At 45.7% G+C, this 14,005-nt stretch overlaps 1 protein-coding gene across 1 annotated transcript in view; it reads right to left on the reverse strand.

Annotated features, from left to right (window-relative positions):
- Nucleotides 1–14,005, reverse strand: part of FOXN3 (forkhead box N3) — a 146,117-nt gene that overhangs the window by 101,931 nt on the left and 30,181 nt on the right. Inside the window, 1 exon segment of the mRNA XM_068398244.1 lies at nucleotides 13,294–13,430. Within this exon segment, the coding sequence (XP_068254345.1) occupies nucleotides 13,294–13,430 (137 nt within the window).

Genomic DNA, 14,005 nt, shown 5'->3' on the forward strand with positions numbered 1-14,005 from the left:
TACCAAAAATTGCCTGACAGATGTTCTTTAAACAACTGTGGGGTTCTCAAAACTAAGCCAAAACATCTGTGAAAAAATCCAGTACAAATAATCAAATATAGCCTTCAAAGTTTCATCGTGGCTTTGCTGAAAAAAAAACCAAGAAGTGCAAGTCCTGAGCAGTTGTTTCACAAGGGGAAAGGAGAAGGAACATTTTATCAGGCCGCTGCAGCATAAAACACACGGGACAAGCAAAGAGCCATAGCTCTCACCTCCTTCGGGACAAACAGGTGAACATGTGGGGAAGAGTCTCTTCCCAGCTGTACAGGGCTTTGCTGAGGACGGAAATTTCTCTACTAAGGACCCCCCACCTTCTCCAAAAAACAGTTTTTTAGATGAATACTTCACTCAGATGAAACAAGCAGCTTGATTTTTCCAAGTCAAAATTCAAAACCCAAATGTAAGAAAGTTTCAGTATGAAAAAAGACTCTCTGCTTTTTGTTCCAAAACTTCAAAATGAGACATTTTAACACTGCTTAAGCCCTTTCAGTTTTTATTCCTCTGAGCCACAGAAGTTCCTGTGAAAGGACACAACTCTAGAAAAATAGTTTTATCTGTACAAAACTCAGTCCCATCAAAACAGGAGGGATATCACTTTTACATGGTAGGATGACACCATCAGAGGATGGATCCACACACATTAAAAACTGGATACAATAGAGATCCAGGTATCATGGTGATGAAGAGTCATAAAAGCCACAAAAAATAAGGTCAGTAATCATGACGTGCACGTGGCAACTCTAGCCCTGAGCTGAGGTTTTATGACATCAGAAGTGAAGTCATAACTGGCAATGATGATGAAAAAAAATCACTATTCGAGCATTCAAATATCAACAAACAAAATTATCCCAAAACTTACTTTCTTCAAACAAATGAAAAAGCCTGCCTTCTCCAGAAAGCACACCAAACTATATACAGATACTATACTATCGGCATGCTGTATATACACATATCTATATGCTGGGAGACCATACGTATCCTAGAAAAATTGTGTTGGCTAAACAGACTCATCCCTTAAGTCATTTGTTTGAGCTTTTTATCTGAGAATAAATATTTACTAAAGAAATAGCTTTCAAGGAGAACTGCCTTTCACTTTAAGATTCAGGGCCACTGGCACTGCAATATGACAATGAAAAAGCTCTACTACAGGTTTAGGACACCTGTGCTTTTTAAAAGAACATTTGCAGGAAGACTGATGGGTACTTTGAGAAATACTGGGTCAGATACACAGGCAGGGATTACACAGACACCTACCACAGGTATGAAATGCAACTGCACTTTTCTTTTAACTATATGTATAAAACAATTGGAAACACTATTGCCACAAGCCTGGCTTAGTATGCAGGTGCCTCCTATGACTGGGAGATAAGGAAACCAGAGAGGACTTTGCTCAGGACAAAGACCAGCTGGTCTGCGAGGTCTGAAGGTCCACCTTCCCCTGAAGTTCAAGATATCCCAACCTGCTGCCAGCTGGTCCAGAGCCCAGGCTGAGGGTCCATTGTCTAGTTTATTTTTTTACCTCTGATGGGTAACCCAAGGCCAGATGGGCCACTTCCATCACCTGGACCCCACCCTGTCAGGATTTTCCATTGTCACACCAGGTGCAGCAACAAAATGGGACCCTCTTGTGTTCTGCTTCTCACTAATGTTGTACACAGAAAAGAGGAATTGTTTCTCACTGGCCATGCTCATCTCCCAGGACACTTCCCTATGGAAAATCAGGTTGTTTTGTGTAACATTTGTCACCTTCTGTTATGACCTGGGGAGAAACCAGGTCACTTGCAGCCAGTTCCTCCAGCTCTTGGACTCAAATGGCCTGTACCAACACAATAAGAGACTGCAATGCAAGTCTGCTTGGCATCTTTCCTTAGCCAAGGCCATTGAACCCATGGACAGAACTGACCTTCTCAGGAGGATATTACATATGGAACAAATTGGTTACACAAATATTGGGAGTTTCACATAAACTCCAGCAGCTTCCTCACACTTTAAACATGTTCTCTATTCCCCAATATACATTCAAATGTTAGGTTAAAGGATGAAAGGTCCACACAGGTTTTTGTTCAAGACAGAGCTGCAATTCTTGGAAGTAGTCAATGTACCTTACTTTGAGTCTAAACAAATATTAAATAAATAACGAAGAGTTAACTGCAGAATGCCTTACAGAAAACCATTACAGAAAAGCCACCCCTTCCCTACCGTTTGAAAGATTCTGAAATTATCATAACTTTTTTTTTTACTCATAGCAAGTTTATTACTATTAATAAGACATTAGAAACTGTTCTAAGAATGTCAGTCTTAAAACAGAACCATAAATACGGTGACTTTCCCTGCACATCTTTCTTACTAAAGAAACCACAGGACAGAAGTCCAATAACTAATAGACAAATGAAGAAAATCTAAAATAAAATAAAAAAAATAAAAATAAATTTAAAAATTTAACTTGAGTTCTGGAAATAAAAAAACCTTCTCTGAATCCAACAGCAGTAAGATGTGAGACATCATTATACTATTTCTGGTTTCCCAAGCTTCATGAATCTATGTTTGTAAATGCAGAAGTCAAATGACTTCCACTGCTGTAATCTTGTATGATTAACAAATGTGATGCTCATGTCAGCCACTGTTCATCACACAAACACTTGTTCCTGATTCCTAACTTTCAACTGCTAAAATTTCAGTGAACTGTTACTGAATTGCATTACACAGGCTTCGCCATCCACGCAACCGCTGCAGCTGTAACAGTGATGCAACGGCTATTAATGGGACGAAGTGCGAGAGGTGGACTGAACACTGCCAAGTAGCCAAAGGAGAGGTGTGCCCCATGCTCTCTGCTTTTTGCTACGCCATATGGCCCATGCATTGCGCAACACGTGCCCTAACGGCACAAGAACACACCTTGGGGACAGCGAAGAAGAGGGATGGGGGGCTGCAGAAGACAAACTCAGAAGCATAGCACCCACATGCTTACGAGTTTCTGCAGTCAGCAATTCACAGCCCTATCAATAAGGCCACTCTTAACAATTTTCCTAGGGAAATACCCAGAGCTAGAGAAGGATTTACAAACAAACAAAAATTTCAAAACACATCCCTAGACTTTCCTTTTCCCATGAGCTGAAGTGGAAATATCTATGGTACCATTCCAGGCTATCTTTGGAATAGGGCTATATTTATCTACAGAAGGCACAGAGGAGGGGGGTAAAAAAAAGCCTAAAAAGCCAAGTAACTGGGAAGACTGTTTGACAAACGGGGCTATGAATAATAACGACATAAAGCAAGGAGCTGGTGTTTGCCCCTGCCAAAGCTTAACCCCAGCTGGCAACTAAGCACCACACAGTGCCCAACGTGGGGCTCGAAGGGTTTGAGATAATGACAGATTTGACTGGAAGGTCCTAGACTGAATTTACAGCTGTTATTGCTGTTTAAATATTAACCGACCAGCTCCTGTGCTTGCCACGGGGCTTGCTTGCCTTACCGTACACTAGAGTCTAGCGCTCATTAGTGGCTCCTTTTTGCTTTCAGTGCTTGCTGTAGTGCTTATCATCTTACTCTGCTGTGCCTGGGAACATTTTGATAACAGCAAGGGCAATGCGTCTGGGCTGTGGATGGCCAGGGCATCGCTGACGTTTCTGTCCTACTGTACGGGACAGGCTGGAACTCCAATGCAAACTCAAGTCAAAGCAACTGTGACCTGTGCATGAGTCCATGCCAGAGCAGGTACGTTTCGAAGCGCCTGCGGCCATAGTTATGTCTGTGCTGTAGCAGGTATACCTCTGAGGGGACTGAGGCCCAAGGATAAGTCTACACTGGAGAAGGTACACCTCAAAGCATCTATGGCTGTGCATGAGGTCATGCTGGAGCACCTCAAAGAGTGTGGCCATGGAGAAGCCCACAACAGAGCAGGTACACCCCTGGAGGGACTGCAGCCATGGGTAAGGCCATGCTGGAGCAGATATATCTCTGAAGGTATTGTGGCCCACAGAGAAGGCCACACTGGAACAGGTGCACCACAAAGCAACTATGGCTGTGGGTAAGGCTATGCCACAGCAGGTATACCCCTGAAGAGACTGTGGCTCACAGATAAGGCTCCACTTGGAGCAGGTACACTCCTAAGAGACTGTAGTCTGTGGATAAGTCCAACCCGGAGTAGGGGTAAGGGGAGGAGTTCATCGCAATGTTAAACCCTCTGGTCTAGTCCAAAGGTACCAGGGGTGGAGACTGTAATGGATATACCTTTAAATTATTGTAACCCAGGATATGAGTTGGGTGTTATAGGAATTATTATAGCAGGAACCACCTGAGCCAATGGAGGACAAGCCTTACGTGAAGCAGTGTTAAGTGCAGCAGTGACTCAACCTGAGCTGGCTTTGGTGCCCAGTAACTCCACGCAACACACCACCTCTCCTGTCCTGGCTGACCACCATAACAGACAGAGCCCAGAGTCATGGACTAAATGAACTCAGTGGACATTTTGTGGACATTTTATACACATTTCACAGGGGTGGTCGATAGACCAGGGAAATTATATCTGTGTATTATATCAAAGGAAGGGAAGAGGGGTGGTGGCTAATGAGGACGTATTGAATAGTGTGGGAGCTGAGCATGACGTAAACGGTATGGAATAAAGGGTGGGGAATGTGCTGGTTTTGGCTGAGATAAGAGTTAATTTTATTCATAGTAGCTGGTATGGGGCTACATTTTGGATTTGTGCTGGAAACTGTTGATAATACAGGGATGTTTTCGTTATTGCTGAGCCGTGCTTACAGAGTCAAGGCCTTTTCTGCCTCTCACACCACCCCACCAGTGAGTAAGCTGGGGGTGCACAAAAAGCTGGGAGGGGACACAGCTGGGACAGCTGACCCCAACTGACCAAAGGGATGTTCCACACCATATGGCATCATGCTCAGCATATACAGCTGAGGGAAGAAGAAGGAAGGGGGGACATTCAGAGTGATGGCGTTTGTCTTCCCAAGTAACTGTTACGCGTGACAGAGCCCTGCTGTCCTGGGGATGGCTGAACACCTGCCTGCCGATGGGAAGTAGTGAATGAATTCCTTGGTTTGCTCTGTTTGTGTGCACAGCTTTTGCTTTACCTATTAAACTGCCTTCATCTCAACCCATGAGTTTTCCTACTTTTGCCCTCCCAATTCTCTCCCCCGGCTCTGGGGAGGAGTGAGCGAGGGGCTGTGTGGGGCTTAGCTGCCAGCTGGGGTTAAACCACAACAGCCCCACATGTAGAGAAAAATGACAGGCCAAGGATGCTGCTTTGCAGTTCTTTACCAAAGGTCTGCAAACACACAGTCAAAACAAAGACTCAAAGAATCAAGCCTTTATGTATTTAGCGAATGGGAATCAAGACATTAGTACTATTTTTGGGGTATGGATGAGAAAGAATTGAAAACATGTCCACTGAGAAGGCTCAGAAGCATTTATCTAATTTTGAGAGGAATGAAGATATGATTAGAGGGTTATTTGTGTTTCCACCAGCCGTTCCTGCTGAGCAGAAGGGTGCTGCAGAAAGGATGCACAAAACTGTTGTGTAAAAGAGGACGGACTTTGACTTTCTGCTCTTCTTCTTCCATCCAGGATCTGCTGCCACCTTTCCCAATTTACCTCCCTCCCCTCTATCTCCTTCATACTATAAGGCACAAGGAAATTCCTTTCAAAAGGTAACAGCTGATCTGTTTTCTGAAACTATGCTCAGTGGGATACTTCCCATATCACAGAAGTCTACTGGCTAGAGAGCTGATAAGAATATGTTAGAAAACAAGTCCTGGATTGGCAAATCTTCAATATTTATGCACTGATAGCATTACAGACATCCACTCAAGCAAAAGTTCTTTTTTCTTTCCTATTCCTACCTGGCATCAAGTGGAACCAATGCTCTTTAACTTGCCAAAAAAACAGAAATAAAGCAGCATAATCCCAAAGTATAGATGCTCTTCAAATCCAGGCACGTTATGGTGTCACAGGGCGTAATTTGGAAGACCTTGCGTTTCGTTGGATCTCTGAACTACAAAAACAGCAAAACAAAATTCCCCAAAGGCTCTGCCTTAGCACTATACCAAGAGAAGAAAACTTATTCTGACTCTATCCAGGAAGTAAAATATCTAGATCGATCTTGATGAAGGGGTTGTAACATGCACAGAAATTAGTATTAGACTGCTCTATGGTCAGCTTCATTTCCTATCGAAAGCAAAAACAATAATACAGAATTAAATCTGTGTTTCCAAACGGCAAAGGACAAACAATTAATTTCTTTCCTAAGTTCCTTCTTGCAGGGAGACACCCTGCAGTGTCTTTCAGTGTTTCAAAGTTTCAGTGAATGGGAAAAGGTTGTTTCACCAGCTTCACCAAATGGCCACAGAAGATCATTTCCAATCTCAATTTATAAAGTGTATGGATAAAAAGAGTGCTTACACATCGTCCAAGACGGTAACCTACAACATACTGACTTTGATACAGGTTTAGCGTCAATTAAAAACTGCGAAAGGGTGAAGCTTGTGACAGTAGAGCCAAAACCCGCAAATATTTGAGGGAGTTGTTCCAGTAGCAGCAGTTTCCTAAGCAGCCGATGTACAACAGCTGTCCTTGGTGGGGAACACTTGGCTGTTTCACATCCTTGTAACAGCTCCGAAGTTCCCCATCCGGAGTGGGCTGTATGCAAACTGCATACTGGCAGCACATGGCAGCGAGTTCCTCACTGCAGCAGCATGTGGGGGGACCAGGAGGCACGGGCAGGGCAAGGGCCCCGCACCGGCACTGCCCGGGGAGCTCCTGCCACACAGCCACCCCTCGCCCTCCTCACCATACACTGGCAGGACTTGTCCTGGTGAGATGGAAGCAGAAAGTTAGGACTAAGAGCAGTTAAGACTGTGCGTTTTCAGTCTCAAAATAGGAAAACACAATTTTTTTTTTAGTTCAAGTCAAACATTAAGTGTGCCCAGGCCACCTCTCCTGCCATGTACCACAGGGCCTGCAGCGATGGCAGGTCCTGGCTGCTAAACATTTTCTCCTGAAATCCAAGTTTCATTAATTTTTAATTGTATTTCTACAAATAAATTTCAAAAGTTAGACAGGGGTTCATAATCACAAAGTCCCCTTTTCTTAATCTCTACCTTGAGATAAAGAATAAAGAAAAATATTTTTATCAGAAACAGATATCAGAAGACAAGACACTGGAGAAGTGATGAATGTTTAAGGAGCTCATAGCATTCTTAGTGAAGCCAGAAGCAGCAGAAGGAAATAGTGATAAGACACACTAAATTCAATAAAACAGAAGCCACTCCAAATTTTTCAAATCCCAGGCCAGTAAAGTTTCATAAAACGTTTGGTCACTCATGTACCTGCAGGCCCTCTGTGATCCACTGGCCTACGCCTGCTCCACACATGCAACAAGGGATCATAGAATCATAGAATGGTTTGGGTTGGAAGGGACCTTAAAGATCATCTAGTTCCAACTCCCCTGCCACAGGCAGGGACACCTTTCCTCTCGACCAGGTTGCTCAAAGCCTCATCCAACCTGACCTTAAACACTGCCAGGGAGGGGACAGCCACAGCTTCTCTGGGAAACCTGTTCCAGTGTCTCACCACCCTCACAGTAAAGAATTTCTTCCTAATATCTAATCTAAATCTACCCTCTTTCAGTTTAAAACTGTTACCCCTCATCCTGTCACTACTTGCCCTTGTAAAAAGTCTCCTTCCAGCTTTCCTGTAGGCCCCCTTCAGGTACTGGAAGGCTGCTATGAGGTTTCCCCAGAGCCTTCTCTTCTCCAGGCTCAAGAGCCCCAACTCTCTCAGTCTGTCTTCATAGGAGAGGTGCTCCAGCCCTCTCATCATCTTCGTGGCCCTCCTCTGGACTCGCTCCAACAGCTCCATGTCCTTCTTACGTTGGGGGCCCCAGAGCTGAATACAGTACTCCAGGTGGGGTCTCACGGGAGCAGAGTAGAGGGGCAGAATCACCTCCCTCGACCTGTTGGCCACGCTTCTTTTGATGCAGCCCAGGATGCGGTTGGCCTTCTGGGCTGCAAGAGCACACTGCCGGCTCATGTTGGGCTTCTCGTCAACCATCACCCCCAAGTCCTTCTCCTCAGGGCTGCTCTCAATCCATTCTCCGCCCAGCCTGTGTTTGTGCTTGGGATTGCCCCGACCCACATGCAGGACCTTGCACTTGGCCATGTTGAACCTCATGCGGTTCGCACAGGCCCCAGCTCTCAAGCCTGTCAAGGGCCCTCTGGATGGGGAAAGGAAAACCAGCTCACGAAGTTGTGCACATTTAAGTGAAATACTGTTCTGGAAAGTGACTCTACACAAGAAGCAGAGGTGGTTTTCTGCCAGCTTCTTGTGGGTCCCGGTCCCTCCAAGCCACCGAGGCTGCAGCACCAGCCAGGAGCCCAGCAGCACAGAGGGGCAGCTCTGCAGCACCCGCTCTGCCAACAGCCATGGGCATCACGTACACAGGCTGCGGATCAACTGTGCTCTTCAACAACTGAAACTGTGCTGCAGTCGAGTTTTTGCTCCATGTTCCCTTGTCGGTTTCAGCCCTGGAAGGCTCAAGCCCTCGCTACAGAAGGCAGGCCAGCCAAAACAGAGTGATGCCCACCAGGAGAGGCAGAGTATTTTTCCGATCAAAATGCTTTGAAGTGCAAGGCAGAATTCCACGTCCAAAGCCAAGCACAAATCTAGTTCAGGACTAACTGGCATCTCAACCCTTTCTAAGGCAGAACATGTCAACCAAGCTCACCCAAGGAGCTGTTTCAATGGGAGGGAGCAAACCAACAAGGAACCCAATGAAGCCTTTATGAACAGGCAGGCTGGGGCAATGCAAGAAAGAAACCACTCTTCAGTTCCTGTCTCTGGCACGTTTGCTATTTCATGAGGTATACATCAGCTTAGGACATATATGTCAATGTTTGCTACTGGTTTAACAAACTACAATTAGCAAAACACACTAGAAAAATTAAAAGCAGTGGAAAAATGCTCCACAAGTCTGTAAGGGATGTAGCCAACACTCCTAGAAGGTCACCCAAACCTTCAAAAATTTCTTATGCATCTGTGAAACTAATAATTTCTATTATTTTACATTACATTTTCTGGTAGTGTTTTTCCTTCTATTGCTGAAAACATTAAAGAACTAGCCTCATGTAACACATTCAGAGGAAAGAAAAATCCATTTCAAGATCTCCTCAAAGCACTACCAGAAGAGAAAATTCCACCTACAGTTCAGTTAGAGTCAGAAAACTAGAAATAAAACATATAACTGAACTATCAGGGCACTGACTTATGTAGTCACTTAACAAGGTTTGTGTCTATATTTCAAGGTTGCTATTGCCAACACAATTGTAAATATTTAAAAAGAAACATCAATTTTTCCACACTAAGAACACTTTTTTCTTTATAATGCTGTGTATCAGTGCTAGTTCACCCTTCAAATTCATCGTAAATGGCATAATACGTGCTTCAATTAGAAGAATTACATAAAGATATTTTTCCCTTTTTTTTGGTTTGGCATGAGTTTTGTTTTTCTAAGAATACACATCCAATGCAGTTAAAGTTAAATCATTCGCATTGCTATATTATTATTCTTCTTCAAGCTTATAGATAATCGGCTTCACCCTGAATTGCAGCAGCAATTCAGACAACTATAGTCTGAAGTTCCTTCTTATGTACAAACACTGCAAGGTTGCTTTTCCACTGAAACTATGGTCTTCCATACATGAAGCCCAAAGTAAGTCAGACTTTCTGATCTGAGCTGTATGTCTAATCTCAAATGATAGAAGTATAACACTGACTCAGCCATCCAAATGTGTGGGTTCACATCATAAAACTCCTTCATAAAAGGTCCTCCCTGTTACGTTTATGCAGGATGCCCTAGCGAAGTTGTAAAGCTAAATTATCTGATGTAATTAACTCTGCTTAGAAAAGGAGAATTTGTCTGTTCAGTGAACATCTTGCTTGGGATATTTTTACAATACATTCCTCCACTCTGTGCTCAATTCACCTCTAAGCTGCTTATGCAGATACTAAACAGAACATGTGATTCATTTGTGTATCCCTGTGCTTTTAAAACATCTGATGAAGACAAGCAATAGGTCAATTCGCCCCTGTGGAATCGCACCAAATGATCCTTATAAACCTTGTAATTCCTCCAATTAATCCCGTTACTACAGGCTGGAGTAATATTAGCAAATTATCTGGTCCCAGACATTTCATTAATATCAGGTGACACAGTTTCTCTTAGTTGTGGGATTCAGTTATGCAAGACGGATGGAGAGCAAAACCTCTGCCACCCAAGGATTTTTTCTAGACATATTATCTACACTATCAGAAAAATTTCCCTTGGAATTTGTTACTATGACAATGTATTGCTCTGGAGATCTGATGATGGTGGAGTGGATTTACATTTTCTACACATTACTGAAGCCTCTGAACACATGAGAAAGCAATCACTTACATATGGGATTACTGTTTTTCCAAATGCACAGGGAACGTCCAACTCCTAGTGAATATATCAGAAATAAATTTGAAAAAATTATTTTGCCACGTAACTGCCCATGCATAATTAAATTAATTCAGCAGTCACTGATGGCCTAGACCAGCCTCGTGTTGATGTTCCGCCAGTCATTAGCAGATGAATAAATAAATATTTTAGAAAACCACGGGAAGATGAAGTTTTATTTGACAGCGGAACCGCTGAAAGATATCCAGCTAAAAATAACAGCGAAAACACAATTTCTTCACACAAACCCAGCCTCCTTCAGGCCTCTATTTGCGAGGCATCTGCTCCCGCAGCCACGCAAGCTCTTTGTTTCATGATGCAGTTGTTACAAGGAAGACTCGAAAGTGCTTGGCAGCACACGCAGTGTAGCAGCAGCTCTGATATCCCACAGTTTCGGAGGAAGTTTCCCTTTCAGTTTTGGGACTCGCTTGCAGGTGTTTTCATAGCACCCTTCCTCTCCCTTGCTCAGAAGACAGCTCTGCCATTTGCCCAGCCACACCTGCGCATCGGCGAAAGCAGGCAGTCTTTCAAAACACTTCCTTAAACCCCATGCTGTTTGGCAGGTGGCAGCACACCTCTCCTCTCCCACACATAAAAACAGGCTACCAGGTTCTGGCCACCCACCCCATTAGAAGGCGGCAGCATGACTTTTGCACGAGCTCTGTGGCTCCGCAGGCGTCCTTTGCTGCACGCAGCGAGGACGGGAGAGCAGCGGGCACAGGGCTGTGCAGGGCGCAGGGCAGCTGCCCCAGGGCAGGCTCCTCGACACCCAGCACCCAGCCGGGGCGTCTCTACGGGCTCGTCCCTGCAAGGACTGCTCACGCCAGCGCTGCTGCATCACTTCCTTCAGCCTAACCTGGAAAAGCTATCTGCCAGCTCCTGCAGGCAGCATCTGCCAGCAAATTGCACAGTGGCTCCGGAAAACCCGACCCATTAAGCCAACAGTCACTTCAAGCATAAAAAAAAAATGGAGATCCTCCTGCTTTCAACTGTGTGTGTTTGCTGGACTTTTTTGCTTGCAGGGATTAGAAGGGATCAAAAGCCATTTCTATGTCAGATGTGCATTACACTTTTGCTTGATATGAGAATCTCTGAATAAATCTGTACAGGCATAATCAAAATACTCTTAAAAAAGGCAATAAAAAGGATAAAGTGACGCTTCAACAAGCCTTGTTCAAACACACAAATTATAATTTTAATGCCATTATTCAAATTATTTTCTGTCCTTCTGCACAGCACAGTGGCGCTGGGATCGCTGGGAGCTGGGGAAAAGTCAAAGTGAGAAAATCCCTTCTAGGGGTGGTACTATGGAAAATATTTTTCTGGAGCTCCACGTGAAACACGAGTCCGAGCGACCCGCGCTGCAGCTGCCCCTGCTCCGGGAGACCCCCAGCTCCTGTCACCGCCCGCCGCCGGCTCACCCCAAGGCAGCCGCTCACGTCAACAGGGGGACAAAAAGAAAACCCCCAGCGCAGGGCCCGCGGCGCTCCCCACCTCCGCGGAGCACAGACCCCGGGCCGGGTCCCCGCTTCCAAGGCGGCGCGGAAGCGGCTGCCGCGGCCGCGCGGAATCACCCGTTACCACGGCAACGGCGCGCGGCGGCGCCCCAAGGGCCGGCCCCTCCGCCAGGCAGCGCCGCACGGCCCCGCCACGCGACCGACGGCACCTGTCCGGCCTGCGCGTTGCCAGGGAGACGCCCGCGTTGCTATGGCGACCATCACGCTCACCGGGAGGAAATGGCGGGCGGCAATGGCGGCCTCTCCCGCCGTCGGCCCCGCGTCCCCTCCGCTATCCTCGGCCCCCCGCAGCCCTCCCCGCCACGCCTCAACACTAACCCAAACCGCCCCCAAGCCCCACGAGAGCCCTCGAAGCCACTTCTCAGTCCCGGTGGTGCTGCCGACCCTGACACGGCTGGTTAAAGACACCTTCCCGATTCCGCAGGGTGCGGCACGGTGCTGGCCGCGACCGGCACTTCTGACCCAGCCGTGACACGCTGCCACTTTGGAAAAAGCAAAGAGAACAATTTCCATATGAGCAGCGTGGAGAAAGCAGTTGTGTCAAATCCTGGCGTTTGACTCCCCGCTTGGCGGATGGCAGTCGTAGATTCTCTCTCTTCCTCCGTTAACAGCCGTAAGCAATGGCCACATCAAAGCCAACTGCAAAACAAATGAAAAAAACCCGCCCCACGCCTGTTTCACCGAAGCAAGGCAGAAAAATGGCTATTGCTCTCCCCGTGCCCCTCTGGGGTAACCTCGAGGGCAGGCACTCGCCCAGGGAGCGCATAACTACAACAGAGGCTGTTGAAGTCACCCGGGCGCAGGGCTCCCATGGAGTCCAGGTGGTGGCACAGCCAACACAGGCCCCATAGCACACTTAGGGGGAAAAACGAGCCTGTCTCCCCCGAGCAAGGGTACTGTGCTTTCACCTACCGCAAAGGGGATAAGCAGACATTTGGGAGCTCTCCGTTTGCTTATATGCACTTTAACTTCAGGTGTCCTTTTGCCAAAAGGCTCTGAGGCTCACGCGGGAGCAGGACTGCAAGCTCCGCTCGGGGGACTGTCTGCCACCAGACCAGGGGACGGGCAGGTAAAGTGTCCCGGATGCACCTGAGTGAGGCCAGGCTGTGCCAGCGCTCTCGGGCCTTCTTTGCTAGTACATTTCCAAACTGCACAGCTTAATTACATTTAACGTCTTAGCCAAGATTCATACGCAACACAGGATGAAAACATTTAGAGTTGTAAAATGCATCTAGTTCTTACCTTTGATATGCCTGAGGAGATGTGGGAGGTGTACTGAACACATGCGAATATGGGTGATAGGGTGTCTTTTTCAAAGCCTGAATAAGATTTTGTCTATATTCTGGGTCTATACACCACAAGGACCCCTTTCCAATACTCTGCAAAGAAAAAAGAATTAAAAAAAAAAATCAAATATTTGATCTAATGGCACAGCCTTATTTATTTAGCAGTATTTGTCAGGAAAAGCAGCGGGTTTGGGTTTTTTGTCTGACCGAAGTGAACACAGTTTGTTTGCCAGAGATTATCGCTCCATTAATAATGTATTGTGACTGTATATTTTAAATCACACTTTGGGGGGAAAAAAGTAAGAACGAATGTTTGGTTGCCTTTTTCCCCCCCTCTTGTTACTAGTTAATGGGATTTAATAATATCTGGCAATTTCCCCATCACCCCATATCGGAAAAATAAGAAGCTACAGTTACTGTTAAACGGAAACTTTGAAGAAAAGTAGATTCTTTTTGGAAGTGAGTTTCTTTTCCTTTTGCTGTTATACTAACAACCGGGCTAAAAAGCAGGGCTTTAAACACCCTAGCAACTGTTTTAAAAATAAAGGGACTTAATCCTTCAACCACATGACATCAGTGCCATTATACTACAATATGAAATTAATCATCTTTTCTCCCCTAAGGGAAAAAAAGTACCCAAAAAACCCACAACAAAAAAAAGCCCACAG

This window comes from Nyctibius grandis, chromosome 4 (assembly GCF_013368605.1).
Source record: "Nyctibius grandis isolate bNycGra1 chromosome 4, bNycGra1.pri, whole genome shotgun sequence".
NCBI lineage: Eukaryota > Metazoa > Chordata > Aves > Nyctibiiformes > Nyctibiidae > Nyctibius > Nyctibius grandis.